Source organism: Oenanthe melanoleuca, chromosome 4A (genome assembly GCF_029582105.1).
Source record: "Oenanthe melanoleuca isolate GR-GAL-2019-014 chromosome 4A, OMel1.0, whole genome shotgun sequence".
Taxonomy (NCBI): Eukaryota; Metazoa; Chordata; class Aves; order Passeriformes; family Muscicapidae; genus Oenanthe; species Oenanthe melanoleuca.
In genome coordinates, this window is record NC_079338.1 from 12549696 (window position 1) to 12574339 (window position 24644).

The 24644-nt window shown below is 46.0% G+C and overlaps 1 protein-coding gene across 7 annotated transcripts in view; it reads right to left on the reverse strand.

Annotated features, from left to right (window-relative positions):
* MBNL3 (muscleblind like splicing regulator 3) overlaps positions 1–24644 on the reverse strand; it is a 90742-nt gene that overhangs the window by 41232 nt on the left and 24866 nt on the right. For 2 of the 7 annotated variants that reach the window (XR_008840490.1, XM_056491246.1), the window contains exon 2: positions 16232–17238. The exons of the other annotated variants lie outside the window; for them this stretch is intronic. Coding sequence is in view for 1 of the 2 variants with exons in the window: in XM_056491246.1 (XP_056347221.1) it covers positions 16232–16405 (174 nt within the window). In the remaining variant the exon portion in view is untranslated. The remainder of the gene's footprint in view (positions 1–16231; positions 17239–24644) is intronic. 7 annotated transcript variants of the gene reach the window in all.

Sequence of the window (24644 nt, forward strand, 5' to 3'; positions counted from 1 at the left end):
AAAGCAGCATTTTTATGTCCTCATCTCCTCTTTGGTAGCACCTTAACTGGTGACAGCCACTCACAGCCATTGCCAATCACCCCAAACCACTGACCTCGGCAGGCTAGGCCAGCTCCAGAAAGAAAGGATGGCTTGTTACCACAGAGCTCAAGTACTATCACCCTGACATTTTAAAATATATTTTAATTAGGAACAGGGGGGACATGCAACTACTGCATTCCACTAGACTCTAAGCAGCCACAGGCACTAGCCTAAATTCCCAAATCCTTATTCACCTGGCAATTAGGGAAGCTGAGAGCTGCTGTGAGTGAAGTTTTGCACATTGCTGAATACAGCAATGTTCCACTGAGTTTCCCCAGGACAGCACAAAGAGGTCATAGCTGTCCTCCTGCTTTCACGCAGGATTTTCATTCCAAGCTGTTTGTTATACTTGAAGGTTCTTAAAAACTCAGAGCAGTTATTTTGTTGGGGAAAAGCCCTGTAGCTCCTTCATTATATTTTTACATCTTGACAACTCTTTCCAGCTCTGTTCCCCTGCCAAGCTCTCTTCTTTGAGGCCAATGGCACGCTGTGTTATGCTCAATGAAAAAAGTGTATTGATTTTAATGTTTTTGGTTTGTGGAACATTTAGCTTGCTCCAAGCAATGGGCAGTATTTACCAAGCCCAAGAAATATATATTAAAAGAGTATGGCACTGTCACAGAGTAGAAAAACATGTTTATCTGAGAGATTAGTACTTCCAATAACAGCAATCTCATGCCACAAAAGACAGGAATAAAGACTTCATCAAGTTCTTTCCTTTTGTATTCACCAATACATTTTGATTATGCTACATTTGTGAACCATATCAGTCTGTTACCACCATATATTTGAAATGAGGTTTAAACAGAGTAGAATTATCATCATTTAGAGTTCTGAACTGAGCATTTTTAATGTCTTCCAAGTATTATTCTTCTAGTCTTCTAGGTTCAGGAATGTTAAAAGCCCAATAAAATAGGCTTCTTTAATACAGTATCAAAAACAGGCTCTCTCCAATACAAGTAAGACTTTAGAGACCTGCCTGGCTAAAGACTTGCTGAAGGAAATGATCGATAACAATTACAAAAGAAAGCATTTAGGGTCCAGTAAAGAGAGAACATTTAGGAGCATGTTTAGCCCTGGGACAACCGCATGCAGAGTAGGATGTGGAGCGGGTGACATCCAGCAATGTTAATATTCCTGTGGGTTTCAGTGTGGGACTATTTCTAAGTTAAAAATCAATTCTACCTGGGAGATAGAAACACTGGCAAGTCATTGATTTTTCTTCTATAATAAATTACAAAAAAAGCCCATGCCAGCTCTCTGGAACAATACTGCACAAGTACTGTATTAAAAAACACCCACAAAACCCCAAAGAAAAACAAACAAAATTAAACTTCAAGTATGTCTTCTACCTTCCATCTCCCTCAATTGTGTCCTTCCTGATCGCTATTACACCAGGCCAGCATTTGAAAACAGCAAGTGCAGTTTCTCTTGTCCCTTAAACCATCTTTTCATTGTAAATCCCATAATCCAATTCTATAACTTTCACCAGCTGAATCTGTCAAGGTCATATGGAAAGTTGATGCTTCTGACCTTCCTCTACCTACAGCGTCTGTTGAATATTACAATTGCAGCAGGCAAACCACACGTAGACAGAACCAAGCAAAGTACATTAAAGCCCAGGAGAATAAATGTTAAAATACTGTGTTCATGAATACAAATATCTGACATGTGACCACCACTGGCAGCCTTACACCTCAAGTTTACACAAGGGAAAAAGCAAATAGGGAAGAGCAGAGATTGATAACTAAATGTCTGACCCAAACCCTCCCTCCTGTCCTGCAGAGGGCAAAGTCATGCTCAGGAAATCTCATTCTCACCGTGTTTCAGGAAGCAAAATGAAATTGCAAGTAAAAAGATACGGAGGTGGCTAGGTTTGGTTGGGTTTTTCTAAGCACTTGTCAGAATTCCCTGAGCAGGGAATGATGAGGCTGGGCTCTGCCACTCTGGCTTTCCACATTTCAGGTGGAAAGACCAAGATATGTCAGAACATGACAGACAATAGCAATAGCTTAAGCCAACAAAGGAGGCGACTGCAGGGTAACAGCAGAGGCAGCAGTACAGGAGGGTGATGCCCTCAGTGCCACCACAGGATTTGCTCCCTGACATCTGTCAGTTCCAAGGCACAGGACACCTTCCTGCTCATGGCTAGGATTTGCCCCACAGCAGAGAGCAAAGCCAGCCTGCCTGCTTCTCACCCTGATGTCCCCAGCTGCTTTCTCAGGCTACATTTCAGTTCACCATAGACCAAGCTCTGTCCCTGTGCTCCTGTTTCAGCTACACGTGCCAGGCATATTTGTGCACAGCAGCACGTTTCCCCTCTGCTCTGTCTTTGCAGAGAAGCTACCAGAAAAGGCTGACTGTGTGCCACCAAGTCCACACATCTCTGAGCAAGGACCCCAAAGCTTTCTGGTCCTCAGATTCCATGCCCACAGAATAATGAACTTGCTGTTGGTCAAAGGATTAAAGGTGCAGACACAAAAAATACCTTCAAGAGGGCTCCTGCAGCCTGCTAGGCACAGCAGGCAAGGACCACACATCTCACACTGGCCTTGGCTTCCAAAGAGGACATTCAGGCCAAGTGACATTGAATCACAGCCCTCCATCTAGGAGGCAGCAAGGCTTGGAGAGAAAGGAAGAAAGAGGAAAAAAAAGGGAAAAAAAAACCAAGCAAAAACAAAAAGAAAGCCTGCTTTGCCCTAGGCAAATATTCCACCTCGGTCAGCTTTTGCAGACTGATCTATTTAGTGAGTTGTTTATTACAGCCAGTAACATATGCACATTTAAGTCACAGAGGAGACTTTTCTCTTAAAAAACACCTTCAGAAGTGCTCTTTAAAAAGCACCTGGCAGCAGAAAGCAGATATGTGACCAATGTTTGCTACTATCTCAAGTGAAAGGGAGGTTAAGGCAGTGTCAATGTTTGTTAGGAGCTGAGCCCATGGAGAAGCATAGCAGGCTGTGGTAGCAACAGCACTGACCTTTTTCCACAGAGGCAAACACGATGGGCTCACAATGCCAAAGATACTACACAGACATCTCTATGGGAAAAGGAGAGTTTGGCAATGACAATTCTGGGATAAGGCTGCAATTAGTGAGACATATTTAGGTGCAGTTCCCATGCACTAGTCACAAGTGCCACACAGGCAGCCAGCTTTAATGAACACGATGCCCAGTTCTGTGCAAACATCTGAAAACCTGTTAACAGGGTTATCACAACAACCTTGGCCAGAGCAAAACTTCTACCTGTTCTAATTACAACACTGCTCACAGATCCCTGCTCCCACAGTCTGTTATGCATTCTCCTGAGGGTCTGTGCAGATTTACACTGACAACCTCACTCAGCCAAAGCAGATACATGATCTTGTCCCTAACTGAGCACACTCAGCTACAAAGAAAAACCTTCCCAGGAACAATAAGCCAACACAGATGCTGCAAACCAATCTGCTCAAGGAGGCTTTCTGCTCACCCTGCATTCCATGCTGACCTACATAGCCAAAATTCGGGGTCTGTAGCTCTCTACACTGACATACAGCTCAAAGACTCCAAAATCTATCAAGAGTGGTCTGCTTTCTCCCTGGGATGCCAAAAATGGGTGTTAACTGATAATGCATTTTGCAGAAACCATTATTTCAGCTGCTGAGAGGTGGCTACATTCCATGTAGCCACTGAGATCTGTTCCCTTCCATGTAACAAGAGCTGTAGGACAGGACACTGAAAAGGCTGTATGCCTTGTTAGGTGGATGTATCCATTTACTCCTGTGGGATGAAACTTCTGGTCTGACCTAAATTCTCCTTCAAGCAGTACTAGTGTAAGAGCCAGAACAGCTAAGAAAAGAATGTGTCCTGCATGTGCATACATGTGTGTTTGTCCCAGCTGACCAACAAGAATGGAACCGATCAGGGCTTTCCTTTCATTTGCTTAGTGCTTTGGAGTTCATGTTTTTAATAACCACCAGATTCACTTACTTAGGTTTGTGAGCACAGGAGAAAAGCTGGGGGAGGCAGAAGCAACTAAAGCATATCCATGTGGATGTGCCTGCTTATTCAGACTTGAGGCACAAAAGCAAACTGATCAAATTACCAGGGGGTTTTTCTGTCTTTCCTGTATTGCTGCTCTGCTTTCCAAACTCCTGCCCTGAACTGCTTATCCTTGTCCCATTCACCAAGTGCAGTACAGACTGCATGAGATGCTCAACCTTTTGTAGATGAGGAGGAATGCAAGGGTTACCTTTTGAAGGCTCTTTTCTATTAGAAAGCAATCAAAATCATGTTCAAAAACATGACTTCCTTAGGCAGCAGACACCTATCTCATGTATTCTGCTTTTGCTACTGACAAGAGGTATCTTCAGATAAAGCACAATTCCTTCCTAAAAGGATAGCAAGAAAAAGACCTTTCACTGCCCTCACTGGGCACAGTCAGGATGAGTCAGCTGCAATGCAAATGTTCATTTGTTTTTAGGTGGGATGGGCCCATATAGATGAGGGTAGGAGGGACTGAAGGGATTTTTTTCTGCAAGGAAGAGTGACCTTTCTTGAGGACATCTGCAGTCTCTCTGCCACGTGAGAGGAGTAGCTGCAAAGAAGCTCCAGGGTCATTAGCAAGTCTGGAATGCAGCAGGACCAGTGCCTACGTAAGCAAACGCTCCAACACTGCTGGAAAAATGCTCAAACTGGTTTAAACAAAGATAGATGGACTTCTGATAGGGCCCCGGCAGAAATCCCTGCACAAACTTTTCTTCAAGTGCCTCTGATACAGGCCAAGAAGGACAAAGTAAGAAAAGTGCTAACACTTTTCCCCTGATTGGGCTAAGCCCTGAAAGGATGCTTAAAATCATTCTCTGAGAATTAGCACAATCAAAACAGGAAAAAAACCGGTTTTGAGTAGTGTTTTTGTCCTACCTAATGTGAATTCTATTCCAAGACTTCTATAGATTTTGTATTACTGTGGACTCTTCAAAAACCCATGCAGAGAAACACAAAACAACAATGAAAATCCTCTTAATTCAATCTGTGCTTTATCGCACAAGGCCGCAGCAGGGGATTTCTGGCTGTGGGAATACAAATACTCATCAATGCTACAGCTCAGGGTCCTGCTCCAATTACTACCCAAACACAAAATGAGACAGTCCCAGTCTGAAGAGTTTTCAGTCTAAATACACCAGACTCGGTGGAAAAACCCCAGGCAGCCAGGGGAAGCCTCAGCAACACCCAGACTGCATTCCAGCTGCTCCGTGCTGGGCTGCTGCAGCCCTGATGCCCTTGATGCCTCCCCAGCTCCTTCCTCCCGGCAGCCTGCCCATGTCCCACCTCTGCACCGCCAGCTAAAAGCAATCCTGCCCATTTGTCTCCCAGCCCCCAAGGGATTTCCCGCCCCCAACTCTCCCAAGGATGGTGCAGAGCAGTTTGAGTGGGCTCTGGTGACAGGAGTGATGTGGGCTGTGCGGGTAATCCATGCCCTGCTGTGACATGCCAGCCAGCAGACGCTGAGAGCTGGCCAGATGGGTACCTGGGGTCTCTGCCACATCCCTGAGCTCCCCAGTCCTATGGGAAAGTGGCTTGGGGAGCTGCACTGCTCCTCCCCAGGGTCACCCCCACCTCCTTCCCTTGAGTTCATCCCTCGCAGCTCAGAGAAGGTTTTAGACACCCCTGTCTTGCTTTTATCAATCCTGATGGCTTTCCAGCTTTGACAACCAGAGTCACTCAGCCTGCCTTCCTTGCTCCAGCTCCCACCCTGCAGCACATCACTGAGGTTTTGCACGCAACAGGATTGACACAGCAGGGAGTCAAAGTCTGCAGGGAGGTAATCATGATTATATCTTCATCTGCAAGGGCACCAGATGCACTGAGAAATAAAAATGGCTGCTGAAGCAACAGGAGAGGAGAGCAAGAGATTCTCAGGCTGCCTTGTACAGTCCCTGCAGACACTACAACAGAGACAAAGAGAAGAGGGCAGCTGCACTAGGGCTTGGGGACAAATAGGCCCAGAGGGGAGGAGGAAACGGAGCAGAAAGAAGAAACAGGGCATTAGAATAAGGATGCAAGTCTTGCACCATCGGAGCAAGATTTGGGAGGGTTTCTGCATAAGCAGGAGCATCTTTAACACCTTCCCCTACGATGTTTGGGAAGGAGCAACATTCCCTCCAAAGACAACTCTCTGCCTTGAAAGTCTGCCGGTTTATAAAAACAAGATTCCCTCACAGGTAAGAAAGAGCTTTCCTTCCTACAGCTGATCTAAAACATCACATCATCTCTGCCATGCCTGGATGACCTTCCAAGCCCTCCTTAAAGGCTCATCTTTATGCCTGGTTTTCAACTCCCCATACCCTGAGCACTAAAGTGCTACTGCATGGGCTGAAATGTCCAACCCCATGAGGCTCTAGCTCTCTCCTGGCAAACTCATCCTGGGTTTGCTATCTGCAGCATCACGTGGAAGGGACTCTGGGAGCAGAGCCCAAGCATTGCACGCAGCACAGCACTGCACAAACCAACCATTTGGGATCAAGAGCACATAATGGCCGCAAGCCTTACCCATGCTCTGATCCTTTAGGAATGGAGAGCAAGAGGAAGAAACGTACATCAGTGGGATCTGCCAATGCCATTGGGATTACATGCTGAGGTTCTGTATTCAAACTCTGCTCAGCTGAAGCAGGGCTCTTTAAGGACCTAATCTCCGTGTGACTGTTCCCAGCATCAGCCGTGCCCCTGAGGATAACGGGGACTTAGGGAAGCACAGTCATAACGGCTGCGCTCTCAGGCACGTGGGCTGCAACTCCACTGTGTTGGTGCTGCCCTGGCCAACTCTGAACCCCCAGATACTCTACACTTCCCCAAATGCCCCTCTGTTTAAGAGTTGTCTCCTCTCACTATGCACCCAGAGCTGATCACAGTACCCAGAGTTCCTAAGGCAAAGAAGAAGTAATGAGACACAGTTAAAGCATGTTTCAGGCTATTGGCTTAAATCCCCATCACCTGGTGTGGGTACCGCTGGGCAGAGATGTGGACATCATCATGCAACTCAACTGGATTCCAACACTCCTATCTGTAGTGGTTGTTTTGGGTCTTTTTCTGACACCAGTGTAGAAGAACAGCTGAAAGTGCTGTGTTAATGCAGAGCATGGTCAGAGGCAAGATAAAACTTGGAGACCACTCACCAGTCACCTCGGCAATGCATTGTGATACCACACCCATTCTGGAGTACTAGCTAAACTGCTCCTGGTTCCCATTCCCAGAATTAAGCAGAATTTGCCTCACTTGTTAATGGTGCTCTGTGCACCTACCTCAGCAAGGGGTGGGGCCAGCAGCACCCCTGCAGCAGTTATGCTGGACTGGGTGGTGGGTCTTTCTCTCCACAGTGCAGCCAGACTAATACACAAAGAAGCTTGTTTTAAACATTCACATTCCACTGCTGCAAGAGGAAAACTTCCCAAAGCACAGGCTGCCACCTTCCAAACAAGGTCAGACACTGACCTCCTCCCCCACCGCCAATGACCTTATTAGCACCGATCATGGTTCTAATAATATCCCGCATTGTAAGCAGGCCATCTGCCGTAACATTTCACTACAAACTCGGGGAATTGCTTGATTTGAGTATGCTCATGTCCCAGCAAGCCAATCATGCCCTCTCAGGTATATGCCTCTTCCTCACAGCTTCAAGCTAAATGTTGCAGAAAGGCACCTTCAGGTCTTTTCAGCTTGGAACTGAAGCATGCAGAGAACAGCACTGAGCCATTCCCAAGTGCTGGCTTCAGACAGATGAGGTAAAAATACAGAGTTAGTGGTTAATAATCCCTCACTTCAGCATCCGGCTCCTCTGACAGTGAGGACATCAAGTAACCATGTCACTGAAATCCTAAACCAAAGCCAAACACTAACCAGACATTCAGAGAGCCAGATGCAAAACCCAGGGCTCCCAAGGGATCAGCATTACTTTTGTGCCATGTACTCTCTACTGTGTGGACAGCAGAAGGATTTTACTATCCTAACACATTAGCTATGGTTAAGCTGAATATTTTCACTGCCATTACAGAACAGGGGGCTTTTCCTAACAGGCAGGTAAGCTTACAGAACTAAGCATGCTTGATAGCTATTCCTTTGGAAGGAGCCAGCATTTAAAACGTTTACTCAGTTAGGACACCTGCCTAAAACACCCAGACTCTTGCTACTACAGCAGCTCAGCTACACTCAGCCTTCAAAGGCATTTTTTTTTGGTACTGCTCCTGTGAGGTCAAAAAGTGCAATTACGCACAGAGACTGACATTACAACACTTTGAAGCAGTTTGCATCATCACAAGGCTCTGAAAGGTGGTTTTCCAAATCCTTGGCCTTTCCTCTAATCAAAAGATTGTCATCATACACGGCACGAGCACTATATGGGGTGAGGAAGGGGGTCAGTGCCTGGGCCCCTGCTGTTTTATGAACAGCAATAAAACAGCATTAATAAGCCAGAAGTAAAACTGTGCCTTGTATGGGGCAACATTCACCCAAGGTCTTCAAAGCATTTATTTTAATACCAGCAAAACAGTATTTTTTAGGGGCAGAATTTCAAAGAGCTCAGCTCCTCACTTGGAAATCTAACCACTTATTGAAATGCTCTGTGGGAGATGTCAGGCAATGGGCTCTCCAAAAAGCCTGGCACATCTTGTTTATATTTGTTTTAAAGCTTCTAAACAGCTCAATTACATAAAAGAGTGTTGCTGCACCCTCCTTCAGACGGGTGAACCAAGTGGCAGAAAGCTATTGTCAGCTAAGGGATTACATCAAACTGATGCTATGCCACTGAAGAAATCCACCAAATCCACGTGCTTGTTCATCACTTCCCTTGAAGGCGTCTTTCATCACCTTCCCCCCAGCTCACTCTGCTGGCCTAATGCAATCAGGAGCATGAGAAGTCCCTAAAAAGCTTCACTGACACTGCAGCAAGACAGGGCACCACAGCCACGCATCCTCTTTGCCCCAGACTCTGCCTAGGCACAGAGACTTGTAGGTTTGGTGCTTCTGTTTCAATCCCAGCTACTGCTACCCATCAGGGCTGGAAGACATAATGCTAGAACTTCTTCCCTAGAAGAATCTGGCAGAGCCATATTTTGCAACATGGCACCATTTGAGGTGCCAGAGCTCACTGTACACACACACGCACACACACACCTCCTTTTTGTGCTCCCTTGGCCAACTTCTGACTCACAGCAGGCAGGGTGAATGCCAGCACAGCCACTTGCTATCTGAACCCAGCACCTCATCTCCTTCCTCCCTGTGCAGAGGAAGCCCCTGGGTCTCACAGAGCATCCCCCTGCAGTTGTGCTGGGTCACAGGCATGGAACTTGTGCTTGCAGATCCCAGCAGGCTTGTCAAGACTGCAAACTCAAGGTGTGTGTGCAAAGAAACTCTCAAAAGCCAAAGGTGGCAGAGCAAATGACCACAGGCAGCTGTCCTCTTTTAGAATGTGGCCAAGAAGACCACTTTCCACACTCAAAACTTGATGCAACAGCTCACTCCAGCACAAGGAGCTCTTTGCTGCCTGCAGGAATCCTACAGCACTTAAAATCAGGTTTAAGGATTTTGCAGAACCGGAACCTTTGTCTGCAGGGCTTTGCCCTTCAAACAGGAAAGCAAGCCTCAGGAGCAGGAGGTGGCATGCCATGGCCAGTGAACATTGCAATATGCCCATAAAAGGTTTCAAAATCTATCTGCTTAGGCACACAAAAGCTCAGAAGGGTTTAGAGTCAACATCCCAAAAGAATTTCTCTCCTGCTTTTTTAGGCAAGCGTGAGCAGCAGTCAGCACTTTACCATCATCTTCCCAACCAGAAACCCAAGGTTACTCTTGGCTAATATTAATAATGCAAATGCTCTGGCTTTACCCTTTGAGGATGGTGGTTTGCTCACGCCACAGGGAGAAGAACGAAGCAACATGAGCTGCAGGCAGGAGCAGAGGTCCTGCATTGCCAGGGCTGCCTGGTGAGGAAAGGAGGGGCGAGGCTGGCAGCAAAACCCCACTGCTGAATTTGCTTGGCCCATCTCCCTGAAGAGGCCTCCAAAGTGTGGTCTCAGGACCAGTTTGTGGGCACAGCTCTGCTTTCCAACACGCACAAGGGGAAAAGTACATAAGCCTGAGGCCCAAGGAAAAGCTGTAATCAATTAATCAGCTGCAAGAAGACAGACAAGGATGGTGTTCCTGTCCTTGCCCCTTGCACTAGGGGTGCCTCCCAACATGCCAGCCTGTGCCTAAACCTCTGCCAGCCTCTTGAATCTGTCCCAGAGACACCAAGCATGAGACTGGCACTCTCATACAGGCAAAGGCATGTGCTCCTGTGTGGGCAAGACCTCAGGAGAAATGTGGGGTCAGGAGGTCTGGGGCACAGATGGTGCTCCATCTACTGCAAAGCAAATACCCAGTCACCAAACATCCACCCTCTGCAGGAGTATGAGCAATGAGCTGAGAGCATCTCTCCAGGGTGGCATCAGAACTAGTCTATGCCAGGAAACCAACAGATACCTCACCTTTCTTGCCATGTTACATTGGACAACACCAAGATTACAAAACACATGTCCTTGTAAATGTAAAGCCAAGGCAGTGCTCCCTGCAGAGGCTGCTCAGCTACAGAAAGACCCAGCAGAGATAAGGACAAGGCAAACCTCTTTGCTCTCTAACACACCTCAAAGATCACCTCCTTGCTTTAAAGCACAGACAAGAATTCCAGCCAAGGACTCTGCAAGGACCTTTGCAAATGGCTGGCAATGAATAAGATCTTCCTGCATCTCCCTGTCTATTGCTGTCCTTGCAGCACTGTCACCAGGTAACACCAGTCTGCTTCCAGTTACACAAGTTCATCACCCAGCAGCTTTGAAGAGAGCCAGGACCAAGGGAATTCCAGCTGCTGGACCTTGTATTCAGTGCCTAAGGTGCTCTGTCCTCCTGCTAACCCTGCCACAGGGGCAGCAACCTGCAATAGAGAAGCAAGGGGACAGCTCAGAGCAGCAACCTTCTAAACCTTGACTGCAAAACCCACCAGTGCTCATCTGCCACGGTTCAGCTGTCAAAAAGTCACAGATAAATGAAATGAGACTACAGGGCCATCAGAGAAACCACTGGATTAGACTAAACAAACCAAACATGCTGTGTACACACCTCTGTCCCACAGAAAGATCAGGTGGGCAGATTAAAGAAACAAGGTGTATCCTTTCCCTGGAAAGCTGAACATCACTAGGGAGGTCACATATCACCTTCAAGTAACCAGCCTTAACCCCACAGACAGCATCTGCAGTGCACACTCTGGGGCAGGCCAGGGAGATGCTCAGCCACAGGCAGTGCCAGGTTAGCTTCTCCATCAGTGCTCTCCATCCCACAGATGTGCCAAAAACTTCTGAAGACACTACAGAGAGTATAGAGAGAATATGTGCCAATTAAATTAAGCTGTGAAAATATGGAGCTTGTTGTAACTTATAGACAAGAAGAGATCAGGCCCAAATTATTTTTCCCCCACAACTCTCCTATTCTCCTTGAAATACCAATTTACTTCAGAAAGAAATATGAAGAGAAATATAGAAATTAACAGAGAAAGACAGTATTAACAGTTTTTATAAATAAAATTTAGTCTAAATCCATTTCCCCTACTTTAAGTAGTTTGATTTGATAGTTATAAAAAGCACTTATGACATGCTGTAATACACACAAGCATCCAGAGTGGACAGGAAGCTGCTGCAAATCTACTGTTGCCACACAGGTAAGTGGCTTAATGACCAAGGAAAAGTGAATGTTTGTCACACACAGGTCACTTGACTCAACACTGCTCTTGTGGAATATATACATCTCCATTACACTGAGCTGAGACATGGAGTCGGAATGCCTCCAAAAATATCACTATGGCTTTGTTTGCTTTCTTCTTCCTCTCTAAAAGTGTAACCATATGCTAAGTTTAGTGGGTGTTTTTAGTTGTTTCCTAATTTGGAGTTTATTTAGATTTAAAAAAAAATAGATTTGATTGCCAACCAGTAAGTCAGAAATAATTCTAGTCAAGTCAGCATAAACCAGGTACAAATTAGCATGAAAACTGTGAGGAACAGCCTCAGGTACATCAGTTTCAAGATCATACAGTACATCCATTGCCTAAGCAGTGTGAACTTTTTGGATTGTCGTGGGATTTTGAATATTATTACTAGAGAATAACACTTCTTTTAGAAAATAGACAATTTAGACAAAACTACTTTTAACTTTTCTTTCTGCCTGTTCACAGAAAACTTTTCACCTTCTTTTTATAGAGCACTGCTTTGAAACATGCAATACTTTAACAATGTTTTTCATATGAGACCTCCCAAAGTCAAAACTCACATTACTGAAATTTTTCACCCCACTATTTTCCATCTCAAAATGCTCTTTGAAGCTTCAATTCATATTAAGTTCATAAAGAAAACTTTAAAACCCCTAAACAGCAAAAAACCTCAGCCCACACCTCACAGAGCTGCATTTGTAATTTTTTTTAAACCCCAAGTTGTCAGTGCAGATACCCAAACTGTGAGCAGTATAAATCAAAGCCTCTGTGAACACCTGATGTGCATTACCTACACATTTTTATATAATATGTCACCATCTCCTAATGCCCCATCTCTCAGCTCTCTGCTCCATTAGTGACCAAAGATGATGCTTTTTATTCCTTCCTGTCAACATCAGAAACTGAAAACAGGACCAATGACCTTCTGTCCAGAAATTAAGAGTTGGACAGGCTCATATCCCACCCTCCTGATTTTTTTTTATTCCTCTTCTTTGCTCAGAATGTCTCTGACATGGCACAGGACCTGCCCAGGAGGTACCAGAGAGCAGTGGCCAGTCAGCAGCCCTGGTGGTCACTTCTGGAAGGGGGTGGCCCAGCATAGCCAGCTCTTGTGCCTCTGGATTGCCCTGCAATCAAGCAGTGCAGACTCTCCTGCCATTCACACAAATTAATTCAGAGAACACTGCTTCCAGAATAACAAGGAGGGATGCACGAGTAGAGTGAGAGCTCTCTTGGCATCTGATTCAAATCGCAGCTTTTTGCAAGGAACTATTTTTAAGTTTTGTATCAATCTGCTTGAGAAAGGTTCCTTCTGCTGCCTACAAATGTGCAAACTCCCTCTTCAAAGAAACACAGCTCAGGACAGCAAGAATCCAGCCTTGCACTTTCAGCCTAATCAAGACCAGATATTTCACAGCCAAAGCACTGCACAACACACAACGTTCCTGCAGATCATGTTCTGGTGACCCCCACCCGAGCATCAGGGAGGGCCCCCATTACCTTCAAGGAGTCCTTGTGCTCTTCACAAGATTACAGGTAGCACATAGTTGCCTGTGAAAGAACCCACACTGAGGCAGTATGACTGCTTCTGGAAACACTACTGCTTTTTCCCACTGAAAAAGGTGTGGAACTACTATAGGAGATGGAGGAAAAAGGAGAAAAAGGGTTTCAGTAAGCACATGGATGCTGTGCATGACCTGACCAGCGAGGTGAAACCATTGTTTGCTGGGTTATCAGAAGTTCCTGTATGAAGGCATTGTTCAAGCTTAAGAGGTCTGTGAGAAAAAAAAAACAAGCAACAGCAGCACACAATGGATGCCGATAAGCAAGGTCTGAACAAAGCCCTGGGCGGCTGCAAGACAAGGGGAAAACTTATTAGCCACAAGCATCCTATATCCTGCCTCCAATAAAGCAACACAGATGTTCTGCTAATGCAGGGCGTGAAAAGACAAGAGAGCCCTAAGCAGCTATTGAGCCCTCCACAGGAGAGAGGGTCAGTGTTCCACAGCTGTTGGGCACAAAGACATCCACAGGATGGGCAGAAAAGCCTCTTAAAGGGTCTGAGAATGTAACATCTCTCTGGTGACCCTTACAGCCACGAGCCCCTCAAGACCACTGCGAACAGGGCTTTGCAAGCCCAGCTCTGGCCCAGGAACAGAATGACCATTGTTTGAGGGTTTAGTCCCCGGGGGAGTTATCAACACACACACACACTGGACTGGAGCAGCCCCCCATGGCACAGGGATACAGGGCTCTGCCCACTGAGAGCTGCTGGATCCATGGGGCTGAAGGAAGTGCTCCAAGACCCACTTTCTTCTCTGCAAAGAGGGGTGGAGAAACAGCCTCATCACCTTTGGCCAAGTGCTCTGCACAGTCAGACCTCTCCTCGAGTACTTCCTAAAGACAGAGTTGTCAGCCCTCCATGAGGCCTTCCTAAGTCCAAAAAATCTGTTCTCTGGAAAATTCAGGCCACTCAACCAGCACATACTGGGCATCTGCTAGTGAGTCAAGAGGAAACTGCAACCAGAACATTATTTAACAGCCAGTTACACAGGAAACACTCCGAGCTGTAGAAGATCACGCCCTACTCCTTCCCCCGGGGTTTTCTTTTTTTTTTTTGTATTTTCTTAACATGGTGTTCCCCATCCCATTCCCACTGCTGAAGTGGAAAAAGTGTTTGCTCATACCAGTGGGTGGGATTTGAATTCCAGCTGCCCGTGGTCCTGCAGATTGTCCCAGCCCCAGCTGTGCAGAGAGGGGCTGGCACAGAGAGCCTGGGTGTGCTGCAGGAACTGCACTGCCAACAGCACACGTGGGGAAGCGTCACACACCGGGTGACAGCACAGCTCAGAGCCCAGCCAAGCTGGGTGGCTGCACAGGAACACCTCCCCAAGATGCTGCAAACACCAGCCAAGGGGCACAAAACTATCCTCCACAGTGTGACAGCCCTCCTTTCCATTCACAAATAAACACTATAAAATATGAATACATGAATCTCTTCATTAAAAGTATCTCCACTGCCACTGGCTACAATTCAAAAGTTTCAAGGGCATAAAGAACAAGATTTTTTCCTCCTTCGATGATAAAAAAAAAAAAAATTGTTTGTCTCTCACTGTCGGCAAACCAGCAATGTAAATGAACATTTGAAAGTCACTGTATAACTAAGAGTCATTTTATATAATCAGATTAAAAAGAAAAAAACCAAATGCAAACAGAAAACTTGAGCTTCTTGGAAAAAGAGAACAGAAATGAAAATATGAAGAAGCCACTAATAGGAACAAATGGGTAAACTAGTGTTAGTCCACATCCAGTCCTGGTCTGAACCTCTGCATATATAATTTTACTAGTTCTGTTACTCATTATGCTCATAAAAATAAAAACAAATCTTTTCAAGCAATAGTTGAAGTTGAAGAGAAAACTTTTAAGATTATAAAATTTTCCAGACCCCTTCTAGAAACTCTACCAGGTTGATTACCTTGGTTAAAACATTAAACACAATGTCAAGGATTCTCATTTGCTATCAGTTATCCATATGGTCTCAGAGTAAAAATACTTTAGAGAAGTCATACATTCAGGAAAAAGAAAAGAAAAAGTGGATCTTCCTTTCCCAAGAACCATGGTGAAATGAGGCCAGAAAGAGATGCCCACAACCCCCTCCTGTGAGCCCCCCCCACTCCTCACCCTGACCCACAGTCCAGGTCTTTGGTATTTATGAAAGTCACTCCTGGAACTCCAGCAGGGACAAGCAACCACGAGCCATTTACTGCCTCCAAAATCGACTCTGCAAGGATTAGCACCAACCTTAAGGCACAGCCATAACTCCAGCAGGCCTGGCAGTGTCATCGACTTCGTGTGTCCCTAGCAGAAAGCATTTTCCCAATAGCCATTTCTGGAAATGTTGTTCTCCAAATATTTTGGCTGGTCCTCATCTACAGGACAACCTTAAAGTGCATTTGCAACTCTATCTCCAGGAAATACCTGTAAAGTTGATTCATTATCTTAAAATGCTGCTTTCATTCCTGCTCGTTAAAAGCACATTTCTGGTTCCTGCACCAAATGCACAGCTGATATGATCTGGACACTCAAAACTGGGTTTTAGTTCTCTCTACTCTTTTTATTTCATTTGCTGCCCACAACCTGTGTTCTCTGTTTCAGGGACAGCTGTATCAGACCTGAGCTACCGCTGAAAAATGCCCTGGGTAAAATCCTCTCTCCCTGCAATGCACCCGATGTCAGACCCAGCCTGGATTGCAGGAGCTGCATCCTCCCTGCAGACACAGAGCAATCAACAGCTGTTCTGCACATCCCACACCCGGCACGCCGAGCCACTCAAAGGGAAAGAAAAGCAAGGAAGCTGAGGTAAAGCACGCGTTCCAGTCCTCACCTTTAGGGAGTCAAAGCAGGCAATAACTCGACCATTTTCCACATGGCAACTCCGTGACGGATGGGCGAACTTGCACTCTGCATCAGACCGAGAACAAGTCCCTCTCTGAAACTCTCGACACACTTCTAACGTCAGCCATTTTGTATCACGAACCAGGGAAACGTTTACAGCCATATTAAAAAACAAAAATTAAAATGCAAGCAATCGCACCCTTCCTCAGGGTAATATTTACTGCTGATCTTCTTTTTTCTTCTTTTTTTTTAAAAAAAGGGTAAAAAAGTGAATTCAAGTTAAACGTGAAGAAATAACTAACTTGTTGCTTTGGTAGAACTCCTATTCATCAGCACTTAGGTTTTCATTTAAGTCAAATCGTGTTTCTTTAAACAAGAATTAAACATAAAGCCAATCATAAAATAGAAATCTTATCAGAACAACTGAAAATCAAATTAGAGGCCAGCTCCTAAAAGTGCAATTGTAGAAGTTAAAATACAAGTGTTATATTTTGTGCCACTGCCAAAGTTACTTGCAAATAACTGGCAGACTTTCAAAAGAATTCTGTGCTCTCCAGTTAATGGTTTCAATTATTCTTGCAAAAAGCATATGCTGCTGGCAGCACTTCAGTTTGTGGAATGGTCTCGGTCCTTGGGGAGAAAACTTCGGGTTTTGTTTTTTTTTTTCCTTCTATTTCTTGCTTCTAAAAATTATGGTTCACGAGCATCAAAACAGGCAAATGGATGTCTGCTTTTTTTTTTCCTCTTTCTTTTCTTTTAAATATTTGCTACATAGTCGGGGGAAGGAAAAAAAATAAAATGGCTGAGCAAACTGCGTGTAAATGAGGAGCAAAAAAAAAAAAAAAAAAAAAAAGGGCAAGGCTGGAGGAGCCGCCGTCAGGGCACGGACCGCAAGCAACGCCGAATTAAACAGAGAGGGGGGCGAGGGGCAGAGAGAGGCAGCCCTAGACAGAAATCCAAGCAGCGGTGGCTTCAGGAAAGGCACTTTTCAGCAACCTGCAGGAAAAAGAGAAATAGAATCAGCCAGGAGCCTGCGGCCCCGCTCGGGCGGGCGGGCGCGGGGCGGCGCCGGCGGCCATTGCGGGCACGGGGGCACTGCCCGCGCCGCGCTGCGCACGGGAGGCGGCGCCGACCAATGGCGCTCGCCGTTACAGCAGCACCCGCGGGCAGCCGACCAATAGGAGAGCCCGTCTCATAGCGCCGCGCTGGTGCCCGCCGCACGCCGCAGCCCCGGGACGCTCCGGGCCCGGCCGGGACAGCCCAAACTGCGGGGGGCTGCACCCCACAAACCCTCCCGGACTACGGGGAGCGGTCCGCTCTTCAGCATCTTTATTTATATATTTTAAATTAATATTAACTAACCCATCCCCTCTTCTGTAGGAAGCGCTCAGGCAGGAAGCGTTCTTACAGGCGAGGCTCCGGCTCAGCCCCGCTCCGCACTCCCGAGGTGTTCCATCAAACCCAGCCCAGCGCAGGGCTGCTCCTGCCGTGGCGCATGGAGACTCCGCTATGCACTGAGCCTACAAAACCGAGAAACCCGACAGCCACACACACACACACGGAAAAAATTAACTCATTGCTCACAGCTGTAGTTTTCCACCAGACCAAAGGCAACTCGAATTACTCTGACTCCAGCAACTCGTGTTATACAACAAACAACTTCCAATGCATTCCAGTTGAAGGCTTCCTTGGCATCCACTAAAATGTTAAGCTGTCCCTAGAGTCTCCCATTCTAATATTAGCTGCACCATTGCCGCCTGATAGGATTGGGCCGTTTCCAAGTTGCCAAAATCCAGACCTTTATCTTCCTAAAGTACGACCGTCCACTTTTGCAAACATTTGACAGGCGCGGGATGCTGCCTGTGTCACTGCTATTAAGATTTCAAGCTTTCGTAGGAGAAGAGCCTTCAACTACAAAAAAAGGAAGCTTAAATTCCTCTTTTATTATTGGTGTGTTATTGCAATTACACTGATCAGTAACTGAAACCTACTGGAGCTGGAAACAATGGAAACAATGCTACCAAGGAAGAAGTGTGGGAAGAGGCTGTCATCAGCAGCAGGGGGTGGGGCACAGAGGCTGTTTGATTCACAGATCGAATTATTTCAATTTAGAAAAAACAACGCTCGTTAAACCTACACTTTCTAGGCTTAATTAGACTCAAGTTGATAACAAAACCTGCCCAGATCGCTGCAATCCAGCTTGAGGGACAGGACATAGCTTGGTCTGACCCATGCTTCCAGGAGGACCTTTGCATTTTTGCACATCAGGTGGGGAACAGAGACTGCAAACGTCATATTTGCTAAGCGTGTTTTAAACTTCAAAGAGAAGGGAAAAGGCACATCTAACCATGCTCGTGTCTTTTGGGTTTTGTAAAGAAGAGACGCGCTAAATCAATTCCAATTTTGCGAACAGGGCAAATTTATAAAAGAATCCCATTCACTGGTATGTGGACTCACTGTTCAAATGGGCTCAGAAAACAAAAGAAAGGAAAAGATGGGCAGAAACCTTCTGCAGGGAGCTAAGGACTAGCTGGGTGCAGCTCTTATAAACGAGCTAGAACAGGTCAGATATGGGTGGGGATTAGAAAGAATGCACTCTCAGAAGTTCTTTCAAGCAGACTGAAATACAACCATCTTGTGGATTAAGTGCCTATTCCACAGCTTCAGACGACCAAGGGAAGTGAGGGTCTGTTAATGCTGGGGATAGAATATAATGGTCTGGCTTAACACAGTTACACTAAACACCAATATGTCCAAACAATATAGTAACATCTGCCCTTCCCAGCCCTTCAACCTCAAGAAATCCCAGTGTAACAAACCAGGTGTTGATCTTGCTCTCAAGCCATGCAGAGCTCAGGAGCCCACACTGCCCACAGGTACATAGCTGCACTAAACTGCTCAGTCCTCAAAATGAAGGGCGTCATGTTAATGAAAGCTAAATCAAATGAATTTTACAAAACATTAAACTACAAATATCAAAACATTCAGCCACGGTGGATATTTTTCTTTACAACTCGTGGGGGAGGAAACAAATCCAGTGATGGAAACTGCTCCTGCCCCACACCCTGCAGAAGGGCACACTCATCTGTGCAACATTCAAGAGACAAGAAATTTTCTGTGCTATGGAAACAACCCACCTCCCTGCAGAAGGATTGACTCATCTCAGACCCTGGCACTAGAGCTCCTGTACTGGAGGGAGCCAAATTAATGAATATATTCTTCATACTGCAATTCTGCAGCCTGCGAGGCACCTGGCAGAGCACAGAGCAGCACACACTGCCCCATCACTTGTTTGCTGGGCACTCAGGAGAGCACTTAAGCACATGCTTAACTCTAAGCATGCCAACAGTCTTTCTGGAAAGAAAATCTGAAGCATGTACTTAAGTGCTTTGCTGAATTAGGGCCTAAATAAATGAATCTGCTTCACAGGTTTATCAGGACTGGGAGGCCAGCAAGCACAGGCAGTAGTCACCGTGTTTCGGCTTACATGATCACAGCCCAGAGGAGCACGAGTTAGGCTTTTCTGCAAGTCAACAAATACAGTTCTGTCAGTGTTTGGATTGCTGCAAATCCCTCTCCATGTGGTCACGGGGAAGGCTGGAAAGGCGTGCATGCAGGGCTGACATCACAGCAAGCGCTGCTCACTGCTGCAGCGAGGCTCCCACGCACAGCCCAAGGACAGCACCTCAGACAGGAACCACCGACAACACAGCTCTCCAGGCTGCAACTCCTGGCAGCAAACAACTCTTCTCACCAGAATGCACCCTTACAATTCCCTTGTATTACCCTTTTTTGGGGGGGAGGGTGTGGGGTGACTGGCATTTTATTCCCTTTGTTCTCCTGCAGATTTCAAATGGGAGGAATTTAACAAAAAACATCCATGCCAAAACCAACATACAACCTACAAGGATTAAAAAGTAGCTCCAGAAATCAGGGGCTTTGTTAGCATGCAGGAAATACAACAAAGGCTAGGTGCTGCCTTTTGAACCCTTCCCAGCAAGCCAGATCCGTCTGGCAGGGCTCAGCTCCTCCACTACCAGATGAGCCAATCTCATTTCAACGGCATCGGCATCAAAGCTGGAGAAAGCAGCAGAGCAGAGAGAAAAGCCCGTGGCCTTTGTCCCTGTAAAGAAACTACAAAATCCCTGAAACTACAATATCCCTCCAGGGCCACTTGCTGGGCCTGGCTCTAATTGCCTGAGCTGCAGGAGGATGGGGCTTGCTCCAGATGTCAGACCCAGCCTTACAGCTAGCAAAGTGCAGGGAACAAGGGCAGTCTGAGAGCAAAGGTCACAGCAGGGCTCGCCTCTGGCGGGACTGGGATGCCCTGACTGCTTGAGGTAACATGAGGACGAGTGTATTCACTTGACGCTTGAATTCCTCCTGCTTGCCACGAAACTGATCCCCTTCCACTGACAGCCCCCATGGATGTCAACTTGTGAGGACACTTCCTGACAGCCGAGTTCAGAAATGGTAATTTATGTGACAGGATGGATTTGAGCAGCTCCCAAGTGTAAATGATGCTATTTAAAATATTTTTTTTTCTTTTCTTTTCTTTTTTTTTTTTTAAGAAAAAAATGACTCAGTAGAAGTGCCAAGGTGGGTTCCTTATTTACTGTTTCTCAAGGATTTCTAGGTCACAACTGCTCAGTTGAGAAACAGAAGTGCTGTTGCCCTAACTCACAGTCCAGTGAGTAAGAACACAGCTATTCCCTTCGCCTAAAGAGGAACAGGGATGCTGCAGACACACTGGAGTTTTCCCAAGGTTAAGTTCCAGCCGTGCCTGTTCTTTATCATATGTTATTCTGTCCATGCTCCTCTTCCACCCAAACCACCAGCCTGTGACCCTGGAACTGAGGACCAGCTCTCCTGAGTCCAAGCTCGGCCCTGCAAGGCTGCAGTGAGCTTTGTGCTTTACCTAGCTTTGCAAGTGATGGATGGATGGATGGATGGATGGATGGATGGATGGATGGATGGATGGATGGATGGATATCCTGGGTGCACAACAACAGAGAAATTGTGCTTGCAAAATCAAGACCTCAAATTTTATACCAATTCCACTAAAACTAAATATTACTATTAATGTTCACTGAGTATCTAGATACTGTCACAGCCCAAAAAAGACTTTTGTCTATGGGCTTTCCTTAAAGCACTAAATTCAGCTGGCTGTGCAAATGCCACACTCACTCATCAGTCCTTGCACCTTTGAGATGATTCTGTCACCTGGTATTTTTATTGCACCTTAATGAGTATGGAAGAGCTTGGTGTGCCCACCACCATATCCTTGATAAGCCAGAATAGGGAACTCCTCACCCAAACAGCAGTGAGATGTTTCCATTATCAAACAATCTCCCAAATAAACAGTGTTCCTGGAAACACTGAAAGGCAAAGAGAAATGGGAGCAATGAAATTAGCACATTGAACTGTTTTGTTCTGAAACAGCCTTCCTTTCTCTTCCACTTTCACAGCAAGTAGTAAAGAATACATGAAACTATATCCTTGCTTATCAAAGGAACCAAAAAGTTATAGTCAAAGGCAAGGTTTTACTGAAAAGTGTTCTACTGTTACATTTATTGGCAGTGATGCATGAATTAAGATAATGCACATTTGTGGGCAGCTTTTCAAGTCAGAGGAGGGGAAACAAAAAAGTTTAAAAAAAACTGTTCATCTAGGATCTACCAAGCCAGGAACACGGTGACATTAGTTGAGTTGGCTGGCAGTAAAGAAATTCATTTTGGGCCTCAGAAAAGCCCATGGCAAGTTAGGTGCTGTCACCATTGGATCACAAGGCTTTACTTGGGATTGATTCAAAAGCGCTGCTTCGTGACAGCAAAAGAAACCACAAAGTTAACCCCCATAAAGTCCAGGCGTGGATCCTCCATTGCTGAAGCACCAGTGACAATGCTCCTCCCCTCCCTCACATAAAACACAGCAGTGTTCAGATTCCCAGAGACACGATTCCTCCCCGTGTTCCAATGGTGGAACATAGACAGTTTGCACACAGCAGGGCTGCCTGGGCCACGGGCTCCAGGCTGTGTGCTGGGACTGGAGCCATCTCGGCAATGGCAGCTTCTCCAGGGCTGCTCAGCGCTCCTGCACTTGATGGGCTGCACTATCAAAACCAAAGAAGGTCAATTCAGTTTCTGTCACCTGCAAGAGGTATTTTTGCTTTCAAATTATAAAATAATCTATTTTTTGCTCTGGCCCTCATACTTTAAAACAAACACTTCAGGGACACAGTAGACACTTTGAATATTTCCTTTTTGAACATTCTGTACCTGGACACTTTCTCCCTCAGGGAACAGTTTACTTAATTTAAGGTAGACCTTAAGAGCTAAAAGAAAATAAACCTTTTGTTCTTCTACCAGTTACTCAGAAAAAAAAAGCAAGTTTCCTCTACCATGGGCATGCATGAAAAGTTTCTGTTCAAGGTCTAATCACAGATGTTAGGGGCCGTGAATCACCAGGGGTCACACCTGTGCCAAAAAGTCAACTCAGCTCTGAGTGCCGTCTGTTCAGAGCAGGATGGCAGAACCCAGAAATAAATAATAAAGCCATGAAAGTAAAACAACCCCCCAGTGCTGCTGCAATGGAAAAGCCTCATTTTCAGGATATAAACCCACTACAGTACAGAAGTGACAGGGTGGATGTTTGGGCATGCAGGTACCACACAAATCTGTGCTGAAGGAATCACCAACCCTTGTCCTTCCTTCCTCACACTCTCTCATTCTGCTGGCTTAGGGCAGCTTTGCAGAGTGGCTGATACTGGTTGTGACCTCTCTGGGCAGAGCAGCACAAGGAACATCCTCCTGCTCCTCAGTGGGGAAGGCTGTACATACTGCATCCCATCTCTTCAGAGGCTCTCCAGCCTTGCTAAACTCCTGGATTTATGGCACTCTGGAAGATGGCTGTGGGGCTCTGCAGGGCCAGCAGTGCCACTGTCCTTGGGAAAATGGATCATGCATCACTGGCCTCTGGGTGCTTCCCACTGCTCTTAGATGCCCTAACACAGCCTCAGCACCTCTCGTACATGCAGAGGTGGGCAATTACGAAAAACAAAGAGGTGGGAAGGAAAAGATGCAAAATAAAGTATCATGATGGAAGGAAGCCCTTCACTGCAGAGAAAAAGAATGTAAAAATACAGGGAACTTTATCTTCCCTTGTGTACATGCAATTCTCCACACTTACACCCTGAAGCAAACAATCACAGGAAAAATTAATGCTGAGTTTAAGGAAATATTGAAAAAATCCCTTTGTTTTTGCACTTCTTGTCCACCAGAATTCAGGGAACTCCTCTCCCCTTCACTCCTACAAGATTAGTTCTTCAAAATGCTTCCACAGGCAAACGGCTGGGAATTATTTCTCGCTATCTGCTGGGGATTTCTAAGCCAAAAATGCACTACAAAAACATTGCAGTTTAAGGAGCTTTTTTGTTTATTTGTTGGTCTTTGAACAAAGTCACAGAAGCTGCTGTGCTGGACCCACACACGTGCCTTGGCAGAACAAATACCTTTCCATAGGGTGTTCCAGGGCAGCATGCATTGCGGTGCTTCAAAGGGAATTTCCCCCTTTCACTAAATAGATTTGTTGTTAGAATAACCACACATGCACATTTCTGTTCTTTTGGGCTTTTGATTTTCTGCCATCAGCTTATTTGGAACCAGCAAGAGGTCAAGACCCCTTTTCTACTCCAGCTCTCTACCAGGACTGATAGTGACTCACTGCCATCCCAGCCCTGTGGGATCTAGGGGATGCTCTACTGATTAGGCAGCCAAGTGAGAGTTTTGTTTGACCAAGAACAGCACCAGTAAGAGACATGGAGAAAAATGCTCCCTTCTATTAGGACCTGCCTGGCAAATCCCTTCTGTCCTCCTACATGAGACAACTTCCCAGTGCTCAGGGCCAGGAGCTCCCTTACAGCGGGGTGGCTGACCCAAAAGGAGCATTTCCTCTGCAGTGCAGAAGCAGCTACTGCACTTGCTGTGAAACAGTGCTAAAATCCTCTCCAGTGCCAGCACCACTTGGGAGGGGTTAGGACCACAATTACACCAGCTGCAAACACAAAAGAAAAGGGAAAAAAAAATGTTGGCAGGGATCTCTGGAGGTCAGCTAATCCAAACCCTGTCTCAAAGCACAGCCAGCTTCAGAGGTGGATGCTTCCATATCCAAGCACAAAGAGAGCTGTCTCACACAAAGAGAGCTCAATTGAGTCAAACAAATTTACAAAGGAGACAGGAAAGGCCAAGGCTCATTAAGGCTTGTTCCCCACCATGTAATCGTAAGAAATAGGATCAAGCAGATGTATCCCACAATCTATCTGATTATCCTACTCAGTGTTCAAGAAACCCCCAAGGTCCTTGCCAATCAGGTAAGTGTCTGCATGTGTTTGGGACAGCTGAGAG